At 38.4% G+C, this 15,834-nt stretch overlaps 1 protein-coding gene across 1 annotated transcript; it reads left to right on the top strand.

The window, feature by feature from the left end:
* Nucleotides 1–1,422: 1,422 nt before the first annotated feature.
* LOC131199311 (claudin-17-like) lies at nucleotides 1,423–5,387 on the top strand. The gene has a single exon (XM_058184961.1). It carries the CDS (start codon nucleotides 3,311–3,313, stop codon nucleotides 3,947–3,949), a length of 639 nt encoding a protein of 212 aa, XP_058040944.1. The 5' UTR covers nucleotides 1,423–3,310; the 3' UTR covers nucleotides 3,950–5,387.
* Nucleotides 5,388–15,834: the final 10,447 nt, after the last annotated feature.

Raw genomic sequence — 15,834 nt, 5'->3', positions numbered from 1 at the left:
ACATTTCCGTGAACTCGTTAGCTTGTAAGAAGCATTCAAACCTTTCTATAAAAACGTCCCACGTTTCTGCGGCCGGCTCGAATGGGCCAAACGATGGTTGGGTCGCCATGCCTACAGGGTGTGTGAAGTAGCCGGCGTTACTTGTTCTCTAGTTGTCAAGCCTCAAAAAAAAATAATCCCATCCTCGTCGCCAGTGCTAAATACCGCAAGGCATGGGAATTATGAGGCAACACGAAAGGAACAAGAATGCTTTATTAGTCAGCGCAACCGGCGCTGGCTGGCACACCGCTTGAACGAGAACAGAACAAGGCAAAACTGAGGGAGGAACTCTGACAGCTCTTCTTAAAACCCGGCTGTCAGACAGCGGCTCCAATCGCCGCGCTGCTGGTTTCCCACTCGTTTAGCCGGCTCGCGCCTTAGCCAATCAGCAGCCGTCTGCTGTTGGCAAGGCGCGAGCAGGCGTCGTAAGTCCGAGGACTCTACAAATTCATTTTATCCATTTCACATATCCTGGGTTCAGCTAAATGATGCCGTTTAATAGAGGAATCCTGGAGGATTTCCATTCTGCCAGATCTAGTGGGATGAGTAGAAACGATCAGAGACAGGAAGTCTCTGGCTCTGTGCCATTCATACCTGTATAGGTAATAATCAGCACTTTGTCTTGCCTCCAGAAGCTAGTGTAACTCACAAAGCAGTGGTTTTACATATTCACATGGCTGTATTCTGTACCAGTTGCAGCTTTGAAATGGTCCTCAATCCAATGTAAAATGAATTGGAAGAGAACAATCAGGAAAGGACTAAGGCATGAGTGATGTGAGTTTTCTGATCCAGCAACAGGTGAAATTGGTGCTCAAAGTGGATTTAAAGTCCCTTCTGGTCATATGTGCCTCCAGCAGGAATGGTGACTCCTTTCACCATGTAGATTTTAACGAGGACTGGGGAGAGAGGTAAGCTCTGAGGCAGTGGTGAAATCTGAACCGGTTAACTACCAGTTCGCTGGCTGTGCATGTGCGGTGTGCACCACACACCAAATGCAAGGTGCACGTGTTCACGGGCAGTGCACACCAAAAGGAGGCATGGGGTAAGTAGAACAGGGTGTGTGATCAGCTGTGGCACGTGATCTTTTTTTACCTTTTAAAAGCATTTTTTTACAACCTATTTGGCCGATTGTGCAGCTCAGCTGTGATCGTCAAAGCCTTTTTTTACCTTTTAAAAGCATTTTTTACAACCTATTAGGCCGAATAGGTTGTAAAAAAATGCTTTTAAAAGTAAAAAAGCCCCAGCTCTGACGATCGTGCGGCTCAGCTGTGATCATCAGAGTCTCTTTTTTTATCTTGTAAAAGTATTTTTTAAACAAAGCGGCAAGCAGGGAAGTGGGCAACAGGGCATTGGATGGGCATGGGCGGGGGAGGGCATGGGCAGGGATTTTTGCTACCAGTTCTCCGAACCACCCGCTGCCATTGCTACCGGATCGGTTGATCCAGTCCGAACCAGGAGCATTTCACCCCTGCTCTGAAATACCCAGTGATATTGGGACTGGATCTATTTGCCCTCTACACTGATTGGAACTGACCTCAGAGGAAGAAGGAAATCCTCATGAAACTATATTCTCCATTCCTAACTTCCCAAACTGATCCAGAAGATCATAACTGAAAGGCCACTGAAAGATCAAGGAAGGCCAGAATGGATGTATCACTCCCATCCTGAACTCATTAGAGGTTATTGATAAATGTGATCTATGTCATCTCCATGTTATAACTTGGCCTGAAACCCAACTGAAATGGGTCTAGATTATCAGTTTTCCCTGGGGCTTTTGGAACTGCAAGATGATGGCTTGCTCAATCATGGAATTGTTGGTTTTCCTGAAGAAAGTACTAAGCTTAATTCACCTCTAGTTGATAGCATATTTTAGCAATTAGTAGGAAAACTACCTTTTTCAGATGATACACAGATATTGTCAGTGTACAATAATATTGATCTAGATGGATCAAGTCTAACTGAATATCAGATAACTTCTTACACTGAATTGCACCAGTACTGTTTGAGTTTATTGTAACTATACAACATGAGTAAAAATTTAAATACCAGTAATCAAAATCAAATATTACACTTCGACATGCTGAGAGTTAGAATTCTTAACTGATATTGGCTCACTTTAATTACTTTTTTAATTTGATGAAATATGCAAATCAGTAGTAATATAACTCTTATGTTGATGAAGGTAAACTAATTGTCAACTAATTTAATCAGAGAACTTGGTAACTCTGATTTCTAAACAAACAAATCAGACTTAAAAATTTCTAGTAAGCAAAAGACTTTGGGGGAAAGAACCTTTCACCTCAGCCATACTTTTTTATTTGTGACATGTTGCCTACAAGTAGATCCGATCTCTTAATATTCATCAGATAGATTGAAAAACAAAAGAAGAAGATGTGGGTAGAGGCTGCCATAATATTGTGTTGCTAAAAAAAAAAAGATTACCGCAATATTTCCATAATTGCTGAGCTTTAACTTCCAATAAATAATCTCAAGTTGCCAAAACATTACCAGGACTTTATAGACATCTGGATGCACAGGGCTTCACCAGAGCTTCAGTTCATTAACTTCAGGATCTATTCATCTTGTTTTTACTTATCTGTGTTAAAAGAACTGCTTAAGCAATGTAATTCATTGATTTGGAGAATTATCAGAGCATAGCTTGAAAAAGACCTTCTGCTCACAATATTGTTTACTAATTACTAATTCATTACTAATTTCATAACTAATGGATGAAAACAGGGACCCTCAGTGTGTCTACATCAATAATTCACATTCATATATTCCTTGAAACATTACCAAATATCCTAAATCCAGCCTTTGATTTTTGTCATCAACTTGTAAATCTATTTTAGCAGACAGAACACCAAGTTCATTTTACCCATTATATTTTGACACTGATGCAATCATTATTGTTGTAGAATAATTATCAGCACTATAGTTAGAACCAAATCATTTAATTATAGTCTTGTAGAAACATTGAAATTCAAAAAAGCATCAACGTCAGGTATAAGTTAGACTCACCCTTCCCAAGGATATGATTTGCTCCCCAGGTATTAGGACTTGCTTTTGTAGACTCTTAGAAGAGATATATAGCAGTTTCCTCCGAGTAGGCAGATGTCATCTGAACTCTTCACTGGTATAGATGGAGACGATCTTAAATTCATCGGACCCAGGAGGAAATCTTGAATACATTGCCAACTTTTCAGAGGAATGAAGATCTTCTTTAGAAAGAATATTCTGGCTGTTGCTTTTCTGGGCACAATTTTCTGAGATGGCTTTTTGTCCGGTACAAATGATGGCTTGGCTGCTTGGGATTGTTGGCATGTTTGGAACGGTTATTGTCACCCTGATGCCTCAGTGGAAAGTGTCAGCCTTTACAGGAAACAACATCATAGTCTTTGAGACTATTTGGGAAGGCTTGTGGATGGTATGTGTCAGTCACATCAAGAATTATCAGTGCGAATTCTACAAATCCATTCTGGCCCTTCCACCTTTGTTAGATGCCGCCAGAGGATTAATGTGCACAGCTTGTGCGCTGTCAGTTATTGCTTGTCTGACTGCTTTTGCTGGCATGAAATGCATTCAAAGTCCAGGAAATAATGAACAAGTCAAAAGAAACATTTTATTCACAGCTGGAGCAAGTTTTTTCCTGGCTGGGGTTTTTGTGCTGATTCCTGTTTCCTGTATTGCCAACGATATCATCGAGAATTTTTACAATCCAGAAATCCAAGCTGCTCGGAAACGTGAATTGGGAGCTGCTCTCTATTTAGGCTGGATCTCAGGTGCATTTCTAATCTGTGGAGGAAGCATGTTTTGTGGTTTCTGCTGCTGTCCTGAAGAACCTGAAATACATCAGCATTCAGCACCATGCAGCCAAATCAAGCCTATGGCAATGCGTTCCTATGTATGATTCCTTAAGGTCTGCATCCTGTACTTGCTGGGACGAAGAAATTAATTTGGGGGTCCTAACTTTAAATCCAGGACAATACAGTTATGTATATCCAATCAATACCACTCATTTATAGAAACAGATTTCCATCTAGGAGTATGGAACTTCTTTGGGCACTTCCTTTACTTAGCAATGCAACATGTAACAGTATGAAGACATTGTATTTGCCGCAAAAGTGTCAGACTATGTCCATAAGGTATTGTGTTTTCAAAGAAAGAAAATTAGATTCAATTTGTTTTTTCCTATTTTTGAAGTTCTCTTGATCAGGATGAATGTTATCACATTTTGATGTGAAATGCATGCTTATATAAAGATAGTGGGATACACACACACACATACACACACACACACCCCTTTCAGTTACATTGAAGCATTTGTGCTTTCACATGTTGAAACCTGAAAGCTTGCAGATGAATTTTAAATCTGCTGAAATTTCCTTCCTTTCAAAATACTCTTGCTGAATTTTTAGGAAAAATCTACTATATTATAGTTAATATCTATTTTCTTTGTTTTTTCTTTTTAATTTATTAATGTGAAAAGTAAAAAGTTTATCAAGCCCTGATTTAGTTTTTTTCTGACCTAAGAATCCCTAGATCTGTGGATTTTAACTCCCAGGCATATGAAACTAACATACCCATTGCTAAGAATTATGGTTGTTAATGCAGCTGAAAGGACCTAGGTTAGGGAAAATTGGCTAAATGGGTCACAATATTTTGCTAATATTTCTGTTTGATGGGTCATGATTAGTTCAAAAAACACAGAGGAAACACAAAGGAGGTCAGTGTATAAGAATGGCCAGTACAACTTTAACAGAGAGAACAATTGCAGAGCAAGTGTATTAAAGAAATGCATTAATTTTAAAATTTGACAAAACTTAATAAACGGGAAAAAGATATTAAAGAGTGTCCTTGTTGTAAGAGATTTGATTTTGTATGTTATGCCTGATTATATTTCTTTCCTAAGTTCTATTTGCTAAATGACACCTCTTACATAAATATATGAGTAAAGGCCTGGGATCTGGTGAATAAAAAACCTTCGAGTTTCTGGAAAAGTACAATTTTTGGTGCAGTGTAAATTATTATTGGATTTTCCCAGTTTTTGCCAAGAAACTTATAGTGTGGCTTTCAGCATTTGCCTGATCAATGTTCAACAAATTTTTGTATAACCTATCTTTGTGATTCTGTTCAGGACAAAATAAATACATATTATGACGAAAAAGTTAATATAAACTACTAGCTCTAATAGTAAAGTTTCCTGTCTGTCTGTCAGTCAGTCTATCTGTCTGTCTCCATCTCTCTCCAGGTTACTGTACAACCTAAATTGAAAATATACACAAACCACACACTATATATTACAGCACCTAAATTATGACCTTCTACAAGGTAAAGGTTTCCCTTGCACATATGTGCTAGTTGTTCCCGACTCTAGGGGATGGTGCTCATCTCTGTTTCAAAGCCGAAGAGCCAGCACTGTCCGAAGATGTCTCTGTGGTCATGTGGCCAGCATGACTAAATGCCAAAGGCGCACAGAATGCTGTTACCTTCCCACCAAAGGTGGTCCCTATTTTTCTAATTGCATTTTTTACGTGCTCTTGAACTGCTAGATTGGCAGAAGCTGGAAGTAATGAGAGCTCACCCTGTTAAGCAGCACTAGGGATTCAAATTGCTGAACTGCCGACCTTTCTATCGAGAAGCTCAACGTCTTAGTCACTGAGCCACCACGTCCCCATTATGACCTTCTATAGTTTTTTATTATTAGACCCATACAACATTTGTGAATCTGTTTTGATGCATGCATCCTGCATTGTCTGCACATTATAATTAATTAATTATAGCTGCCTGTTCCCACAGATTTTTGGACAACTTATAAATACAATACAAAATATTACAAATAGTTAAAAACATGCAACCACATAGGCAGCCTAGATTAAAACAATCAAACAATAGGAAATGAAACCAAACCAGAACCTCCACAAAGACATCAACCTCAGACCTGAGACCAAAGCCAGATCTTGAGAGTTTTGGGGAGCCCTAGGAGAGAGGGTGCTCACTCTTTGGAGTCCTCACTCTTTGGAGGGATGCGGTTTCAGAAGGCAATAGCTACAACAGAGAAGGCACACTTCCTTAGTTCTGTAAGATGACCATATTTAATAGAAGGGACCTGGAGCATACATATTCTCCTGGAACTTACCAGTTGGGCAGAAAAAGTTGGATATAGGCAGCCCTGAGATGTCCAAGCCATAAAGGATTTTTATAAATAAGGGTCAAAAGCCTCAATTGTACGCAGAAGCTGACCAGAGCAACTAACTCAGTAGCCGTGACATATGGACATACTAAAAAGTGCCTGTTATTTTCACAGTTACAACCGTTGTAGCATTCCCATGTCATGTGATAAAAATTCAGACACTTGGCAGCTGGCATATATTTATGATGGTTGCAGTCTCCCTGGGTCATGTGATCATCTTTTGAAACTTTCTGACAAGCAAAGTCAATGGGGAAGCCTAATTCCCTTAACTGCATTACTAACTCAACAGTTGCAGTGATTCACTTAGCAACTGTCGCAAAAAAGCTCATAAAATGGGGCAAAACTTAACAACTGTCTTACTAAGCAACTAAAATTTTGGGCTCAATTGTGCTCATAAGGTGAGGACTACCTGTACAGCTTCCAAATGATTTTCAAGAACAGCGTCATGTAGACTACACCTAGGTAAAAAGAATGGTATAAAGAGTTATGATGTGAACTTCTTAAATTTTAATCAACCATCACCTAGGCCAGCAACTAAATGGAAGTGCTCTAAGAAAAGACTTGAGTATTGAAGAAAGCTGTGTTAACCATGAAGTGTTGTTTTTGAGGAAACATTTCCCATTTCTCATTTACACATCTCAGTGGATTTCAGAGCATAAGAGAATGGATTCAATTAAGGTGATGTTTGGACACTTGACCATTTTAAGAATTTTTGTGTCTTTTGATTCAGAAACCACCTTAGCAGAGGTTCATAATGAAGAACTACCAAGAATTTGTTTTTTCTGGTATTTCAGAGAAAACCTATTTGCTGAAAATTTTACACATGAAGATCATAAGTAATTGTTGGGGTGGACCCAGTGGTGGGATTCAAGTAATTTAACAACCCGTTCTCTGCCCTAATTATTTCTTCCAACAAGCAGTTTTCCAAACTGCTCAGAAAGTTAACAACCGGTTCTCCCGAAGTGGTGTGAACTGGCTGAATCCCACCACTGGGTGGACCTGCTGACAGTTCCCCCCTCCGCCCCCAAAAAGAATGAGATATGGTATACTGAAGCTTTACTGGCCAAAGCATAAACATCAGTGCAAACATTTTGAGGGTATGCTGCAATATTAATACTTACAAATAATTTTGTTATGAGTGCCATTTCCTGTTTTCCTTTCCCAGGCAAATGATCCACAGAAAGATGGTAAGGGCAGAAAACACCAATGAATTATTTCTTAGAAGATCATTAATTTATTTCATTTATTATTATTTATTTATATAAAACACAACAATCAGTTAAAAATGATTTCCAGAGTTGCTAATAAAGTTCAAGAATAAGAGAGATAAAGTCTTAAAATCTCAAATACACCAAACACTGGGGGGGGGGGGGAGATGAGGAGGAGGAGCTAAAGAGAAGTAGAGATTTTGGAGTAGTTTCTAAGTCACTAAAATAAGCCTTCTTGTTTGAAATATTTGAAATTCTACTCCCATGTTTGGGAAGTAATAGGACAATAAGCTCTATGTGTGCTTATTTTCTAGCTACATTATGGATTCAGATAATAAAACTTGGTGTCTGAACAAGCACTGCTAATTTAAATATACGGTATTTTAAAAGGGAAGTAGCATTATGATCAAGGTTTCTTTATCAGACGAAGGGGCTGCTTGCTTTCACGATGATTCTTGCTTTAAACTGTATAAAAACAACCGAATGCAAATGACCGCAATATATTTACATTTCAATACTGATAATAAGGTATGAGAACCACATGACAAATAATATGTTGACTATAGCTATGTTTAGAGTTGCTAAAATAACACAATAATTCCTTTGAAATTATTTTTTAAATACAAATGATTCATTTCTCCAACTTTATGCATATTGACTCAGAATAAAATTCCTCCCAAATTAGGAGGATGCAAAGGATTAACATTTATATCTATTGTTCTGCTCTGAATAAGCAGTTTAGTCCTATTTACTTCCGTGCTGGACAGCCCCTCTTCCTCTCCAGGCACAGAATGAAACCTTCTGGGACAGAGTTTGGCTGCAACAGCTGGAAGAAGGGGTACTGTCCTTGATTTGTTGAACAAACAATATTTGTCTTGGCTCATGTAAGACTGAACCAACAACAGGAAAGCCATATAGTATGTTTGTGAACTGCTGGAAGTACTGCTTTAGTGTATTTGTATTTATGAACAAGAACAGTCTTTGTTTCACAGATCAGTTTGAAACAGCCAACTTGTTCATCCAAGTGGGAGCTTTATTTGCCATCTGAATTTTTGAAACTTCATTCGATTTAAAACAGCAGCAACAATTTACTATAAGTTATGAGGGATGGCTTAATGGAAATATAAATTTAAGCTTATTAGGGAAGTTTTCATGTTTCTGAATTCTAGCTGCCACAATAAATAAAGAAGTTCACCTGTGCATTTGTTAATATTTGAGTCTGGCAGAATTCTGATTTTAAGAAAATTGATTCACCTTCAATACAAAAATAACATGCTACTGGAAAACATATTAGAAGCTGATTAAATATACTGAGACTTTGTTAATGTAAAGCTCTAACTGAAATCATAAAGTTATTTTTGATAACTTTTTATTTCTATTATTTTTGTATAAACTTAGTTTCAGGTATTGTCTCTTATGCTTTGTCAAACTGCCCTTTTTCAGAATACAGTCGTTACATATTGTTACACATAATTACATATACAATTTTTTTTGCCACAGTTGTTAACTGAATCACTTTGATTGTTGAGTGAATCCAGTTTCCCCCATTGACTTTGCTTGTTCTAAGTCAATTGGGAAGGTCACAAGTGGTGACCACATGACTGTGTGGACTCTCTGACAGTTAAAAGTGCAAGCTCTGGTTGAAAATCACATTTTTCAGTGCTGTAACTTTGGTTGTTAAACAAATGGTCATAAACCAAGGATTATCTGAAATGAGAAAGAAACAAACAAATAGATGCATAATAACCTTTAGATTGATAACACTAGCAGCTCTCCACCCAAAATATTTTTCCTATTATTTATGGCCTTCTCCAGTGAACATGAATCAGGTCAAAAGTTTGATAATTTCCAATATTTTATTATTTATATCAGCAGTCAAAGTTAGTTTGTACATCACTGGGCTAGGTGCTGTTACCTAGGTGGCAAAACAGTGACAAAAAAGTCTAAATGGGTCAAAAGTGATACACTTTTCTGTTAAGCTACTGATGTCCTAATATATTGTCAGTTGTGATTCTAAAATGCACAATAACTTTCAAATGTAAGCTTATTGTATTTGCTTTCAAATCCAGTGATATTCTAATCTTGGGTACAAATCTGAAGGTTGGTTTGTCAAAACACTGCAAATGTGGGAGTTACATAGCTAGAATTGCTAATGCAGTATTCAATTCCTCATGCCTAACTTAACTTCCGTTAAGATGGCCTTGGAAATCATGACATGATTGGTTTTCATTGAATGGCTGAGTTAAGGTATTCTATCTTGCATGACCACCTATAGTTGCATACTTAATGACTGATTTTGCAATTTCTGAAATGCTATTCCTTTTCTGGAGTGGCTGTTTTAGGGAATGCTCCACCAAGAAAAACAATGCATGTGTCATTTCGCATCTCCCATTCATCACTTGTACACACCTAGATTGTGTAGAATGTCAGCCATCTGCTGCAATATTTGTGGAAAGAATAACAAACACATCACCCACTGTTGCTATTTTCCAAGTCTAAACAAAGTACTCAATGAAGGGAAGTATTATCATATATATTTCCTTGAGACACAGGAAGCTGACTATGTATGATATTAAGATGAAAATCTTACCTAAAGAGGTACTTGAATATGTATGTGTTTGTGTGTGAGAGGAAGAGAGAATGAGGGAGGGAAAGGAATGTAGCATACAGATGAGCCCCATGTTATGCATGATTTACCATTAAATGCAAAATTGTAAAGGGGAGCTACATCTTAAACCGATCAATGGCAGTGAATTTATTGGTTTAAATAATAAGCATTGCTGAGTTTAGAACTTCTAATTACTGTTTGCTTCAACAAATAAACCAGTGGTTATTTTGCCCCCGGCTGATGTCTGCGACATATAATCCTTCCCTGCAGTAAAATTTCAACTTCTTTTTTTAACTTTTTTTAACTTTTTTACTTTTTTGAAGTAAAATAAAACTTAAGCTTCAATCGCAATATTACAAGAGCAAAAAATAGATTCAAGCTAAATGTCAACCGCTTCAAACTTGATTGCAGAAAATATGACTTCTGTAACAGAGTTGTTAATGCTTGGAACTCATTACCTGACTCCATAGTCTCTACTCAAAATCCCAAAATCTTCAACCAAAAACTGTCTACTATTGACCTCACCCCATTTCTAAGAGGGCTATAAGGGGCGTGCATAAGAGCACAAAAGTGCCTACCGTTCCTGTCCTATTGTTCCCTTCATCATCATATCAAAATGGCTCCGACAAGTACAGCACAACCATACGCGGAGAGGCTTCCATATAAATCTGAATCTAGATTTCTAGATCTCATGGAGTCTGCAGCTATTGTATACCATGCTGACACATGCAGGCACAATCCCTGCAGGCACTGGAGTATAAATGTGAGTCCTCGAGGGGAGGGTTTCTTGACATGTGCTGTGATGGCCAGAATTGGAACATTCAAATTAATTGAAATAGTTTGGCTTAAAACCTCTTGCTTGGAAATAAGAAAGGACAACATGAAGTTTTTGCCAGAAATTCCTTTTCAAGATAGGACGAATAGGAACTGTTTTCCATGCCTCCTGGTTCAGAACAACTAATTATGAACACTATGGCAGAAAATGACATTGTGGCAAGTATTCAAAGGATTCCCAAGATCTTACTGTCATCCTTACCTCTTTGCTTGGAAAGAGGGGAAGGCAGGGGTGGGTTCTACTTACCTTTACTACTCATTCGCATTGGGAGTGCAAGAACAAATCACCTATGATGACGTCCGGGACAGTGGGTGGAGCCTCCTGCCAGTTTTACTATCGGTTCTAGCGAACCGGTCTGAACCGGGGGCAACCCACCACTGGGGGAAGGGATAGATATTAAGGGATGGAGATATTCAGAAAAGAATTAGGAAAATTTTGAGAAAAACTAAAGTCATTAAAACATGGAATGTGACTAATTTAAGCATTGATATTAGGTTTTTATGTTTAAAAATTTGTCAATGTGTATATGTGTGTGTGTGTGTGTATCTCTTTCTCATCTATCTATCTATCTATCTATCTATCTATCTATCTATCTATCTATCTATCTCAATCATCTACATCTATTATCTATCATCTATCTATCTAATCAATATCTATCATCTATCTATCACCATCTTATTTATTTATTTATGTATTTATTTATTCAATTTTTATACCGCCCTTCTCCCGAAGGACTCAGGGTGGTTTACAGCCAAAATAAAAACAACATAGATATAAACAAAAATTAAAAACATATTAAAAAACTAATTCTAAAATTTGGCCAAATACAATTAAAACTAACATAAAACCATCATAAAAACCCCATTAAAATTTCGTTAGGCTGTTGTTTCGTTATTATTATTATTTTTATTATTATTATTTATTGGATTTCTAAACTGCCCTTCTCCCGAAGGACTCAGGGCGGTGTACAGCCAAGATAAAACATAAACAATGTACAATTAAAAACTAAATTTAAGAAACTTATTATACAATTGGCCGACACGTTAAAATATTTAAAATCTAAAAACCCCAATTTAAAACATAAATAAAATTTAAAATTTAAAATCTAGACAGTTATTAACTGCCTGTCTCCCTTATAGAGGAGCTTTTGATTTTTAATCCTATCTCTCACTCAAAGTTGCAATTGAGAGTTGGGCAGCAATAGATAATGATAAAATGAACAATGAATTAAAATATATAAACAATAAAAACACAGATTGTTAATTGAAACTTTCATGGTTTTAAATGCGTATGTACAGAAAAAGTTATTTGACTTTGTAACCCTGTATATGTTACACAGAAGGACTCCTTATGATGTTCAGCATATTTATATAATGAAAATTTGTTTTCTGTGGAGAAGAGACAAAGAATTTTCTTGGAAAAAGGATCTGCATTTTTTAATTATTTAGTTTGGAGCAACAGAAAACTGTTTCTCTAGTTTCCAGACACAGAAAACTGACAGCAAAAAAAGACCCAATGATCTACTGGGTCCTTTGAGGTTTTGTTTGTTTGTTTATATATATTTTTAATAATTATTATTTATTATTATTTTATTATTATTCTTTAAAACCTTTTGTTGGATGATAAGCATGTATTTATCTCAAGAATATTTACAGTCAGTTACTGATGGTTAACCCACCACCTCCACAGGAAGTTGGTTCTAAGCTTCGATTACTTTGTTTCTGCTGTTCTCATATCTGCTATATGTTGATTTTTTGCTCCTTTAGCATCCTACCTACATCTGCTGTGAGTGGTTTCTCTTTCGTTTACCTCACATAGAGAGTAGTTTGCCTTCAAGATGGCAGATTTTATCAGCATCCATTGAGCACTGACTCCTGTCACTTTATGCCACCCTTCAAGTTTATGTTTTAAATACTCCCCCATTTTGGTAAAATTTGTCTGTTCGAAGTCTAAAACTTTAGTTTTAGTATATGTTATGTCAGTTTTAATTTTAATGTCAAATCAAAGGTATTGGTGATCACTAGCACCTACATTTTTCCTCACCTCAACTTCTGGTAGCCATATCTCCATTTGTCAAAACTAAATCTAGAATATAGTCCCTCCTTGTTGGGCATTTTACTAACTGTTTTACAGAGGCACCTTTTAATGCCTCTAACATATTTTCCTGTACACTTTCACTATGAACAAGTTGTGTACAACACTTAAAAAAGCTATCTTGTCTGGCCTCCTAGGGCAGGGGTCACCAACCTTTCAGACCTCAGGGACCACTAAATTCATAATTTTAAATCCTGCAGACCATTAATATTATCTGCCTAATGACCGGCTGGGTGGGCATGGCTAGGTGGTCATGTGATTGGGTGGGTGTAGTCAACTCGATGTCACTCACATCGAGGGGCACACCTCACCGATCTCTACTCACCACTCCCCTCCAAGCCCCTACTCGTCTGCCCGCCCAGCTCCTTAGTGCCCAACAGGAAGCAGTTGTTGGAACTAAGCAGCCACAATAAGAAAGAGTTGGCAAAACAGCTCAGTTCAAATTGGATCTGATCGAGAAGGAGGCTCAGCAGAAGCACCTCACTGAGGACTAGGAGCAAAGGGAAAACCTGCGGGAGTGCAAGGCCAGGAGGCTCAGCAAGCCAGTTCCAGGCCATGATGCAGTCACACTGGAACAAGGTCCTCTGGCTCTTCGCCACCAGCGGCACTTCCCTCCAGCCTTCGCCCACACCAGGAGGCCGAAGCAGATCCAAAGTTGGAATTTTTGCCCCCTCTGACCCACACAAAAAGACCCCAAAGGGGGAGACTCTCTGCAGCAACACAAACATATATTGCACGTATCCGGCCCAGGGGCCGTAGTTTGAGGATCCCTGATTTAGCGCAATATAAAAAACGCAAATAATGTTTCTGCGGACCACCAAAATTTTCTCATGGACCACCAGTTGGTGACCACTGTCCTAGGGGGATTAAGGGGAAGGAAAACATTTATAAAAGAGAAAGAGAAAGAAACAATGGGGAGGTATAAGGGGAAATTGTCCGTTTCCTTCCAGCCCTAAGAATCTGGAAGAAGGATTCTTCTACTAAACATAGATCAGCCCACCTCTTTTTCATGGATTATTACTTAATTTATTTTCTTACTCAACAGCCTCTTCAATGCCAGTGTTGTCTGACTTTTTTTTTCCTGCCAGTATTTAAAACAGCATTTCAGGAATTATCTTTTCTTCTTCATACAACAAAATTTGTTATTTGACATTTCAACTCTATTTTCCTGTATCTTCCTTTTACTTTGTTGGGTCTCCCTTAGCTCATTTCAGTTTCCAATACCTCTCTCTTCTTCTCCCTCTGTATCTGTTTTGACTAATAGCAATGTATGGTAATTCAAACTGTTTTAATTCTTCCTGTCCATTCTCTTTTAACTTTTTTTTGTCAAAGTGCTAGCCTCCATTTGCCTATTATCATTGCCTCATAATAAAGTCTCTATGACCTCATAAAACTCTGAAACAGAGCCAGGACCAAACAACTTCTCTTGGAAGTGGAGTACCCTCTGAGACCTCTCATCCAAAATCATAAAATCCCATAACATTCAATAAATGCAATTCCTCTTTCACGGCATCAAAATTGGATGCTTGAATATGGTGACTCATACTTCATAATGGTAGGACTGGCTTTTAGTTATTAAATTTCATCTTTCTAAACACTGAGCACTCAATAGCTAACCTCTTCCAGTCATTCTGGTGAATAAAGATGGCTGAAGGCTAGCCTTTTACCCTGAGATGTATGACACTACAGTTACCATTTAATAGTTTAATAACTAATATTATGTTTAATAACTAATATTATGTTCTTCCAAGTTCTTCCAAGCTGCACTGCCCAGAAGTGGCCAGTAGAGAGAGCTGCAGTGTGCAGGTTTTTTATTTCTCTTTAAAAAGAGAAAATCTTCCCTTAACAATAGGGAAATATTTAAATGACAATATACAAACACTAGTATGAGCTACGATGCTAGCCTACTGCAGCCAATGACAAGCTCCTTGGCATCGTAAAGGAGGCAGATGGCAAGCAACTAATGTGACAGAGGCGTTTGAAAAAGGAAATATCCTTTAGATCAGCGGTTCTCAACCTGTGGGTCGGGACCCCGTTGGGGGTCGAATGACGATTTTCCAGGGGTCGCCTAAGACCATCGGAAATATGGGAAGTATAGTTGCGAGCTGAAGAATCGCGCTCCAATGGTTGACTTCACAAGCCAGCTGCAGGCTCTTCAAATCGCTAGCTGAATTCGGCTTCAGGCGTGATGAATTAAAAAAGAGAGAAATCTTTGCTCTGATTTCTCCCTCTCAAGCCAGCTGCAATCACTCCCAATTGCTAGCCTAATCTGGCTTCAGGCGCGATAAACTTAATAGGGGAGGAGTCTCCGCCTTAATGCCTCCGTCCTCAAGGCAATCGCAAGCAGTTCAGATCACTAGCCAATATGGCTTCAGGCGCAATAAATTCAAAACGAAAATAATTTTACGGTTGGGGCTCACCACATCATGGGGAATTGTATTAAAGGGGTCGCCACATCATGGGGAATTGTATTAAAGGGGTCGCAGCACTATAAAGGTTGAGAACCACTGCTTTAGATGGTGGTGCCTAGCTAGGAAGGTGACACTCTTGCCAGATCGCCGAAGGTGTTCCCCAGAGAAGGTGAGGCTCCTGCCATATTCCCGGTGAAGATGAGGCTCCCACTGGATCACCGGATTGCCGGACCACTGGATCGTGGGAAGATCGCCGTAGGTCCCTGCTGAATTCCCACTGAAGGTCCCCCTGCCAAATCCTTACCAAAGGTGAGACTCTCGTCAGAGCCCTGAAGGTTCCCGCCAAATCCCTGCTGGATCGCCAGATTTTGGGAAGATTGCGGGAAGATTGTGGGAAGGTGAGGAAAGATAAACAAACCTAGTGAGGCTTGAAAAACCGCAACTTT

Source organism: Ahaetulla prasina, chromosome 5 (genome assembly GCF_028640845.1).
Source record: "Ahaetulla prasina isolate Xishuangbanna chromosome 5, ASM2864084v1, whole genome shotgun sequence".
Taxonomy (NCBI): Eukaryota; Metazoa; Chordata; class Lepidosauria; order Squamata; family Colubridae; genus Ahaetulla; species Ahaetulla prasina.
This window is presented reverse-complemented; position numbering and strand designations above follow the sequence as displayed.

Excerpts from the sequence above, each read along its gene's own strand:
- LOC131199311 (XM_058184961.1), top strand. The coding sequence starts at position 3,311 with ATGGCTTTTTGTCCGGTACAAATGATGGCTTGGCTGCTTGGGATTGTT.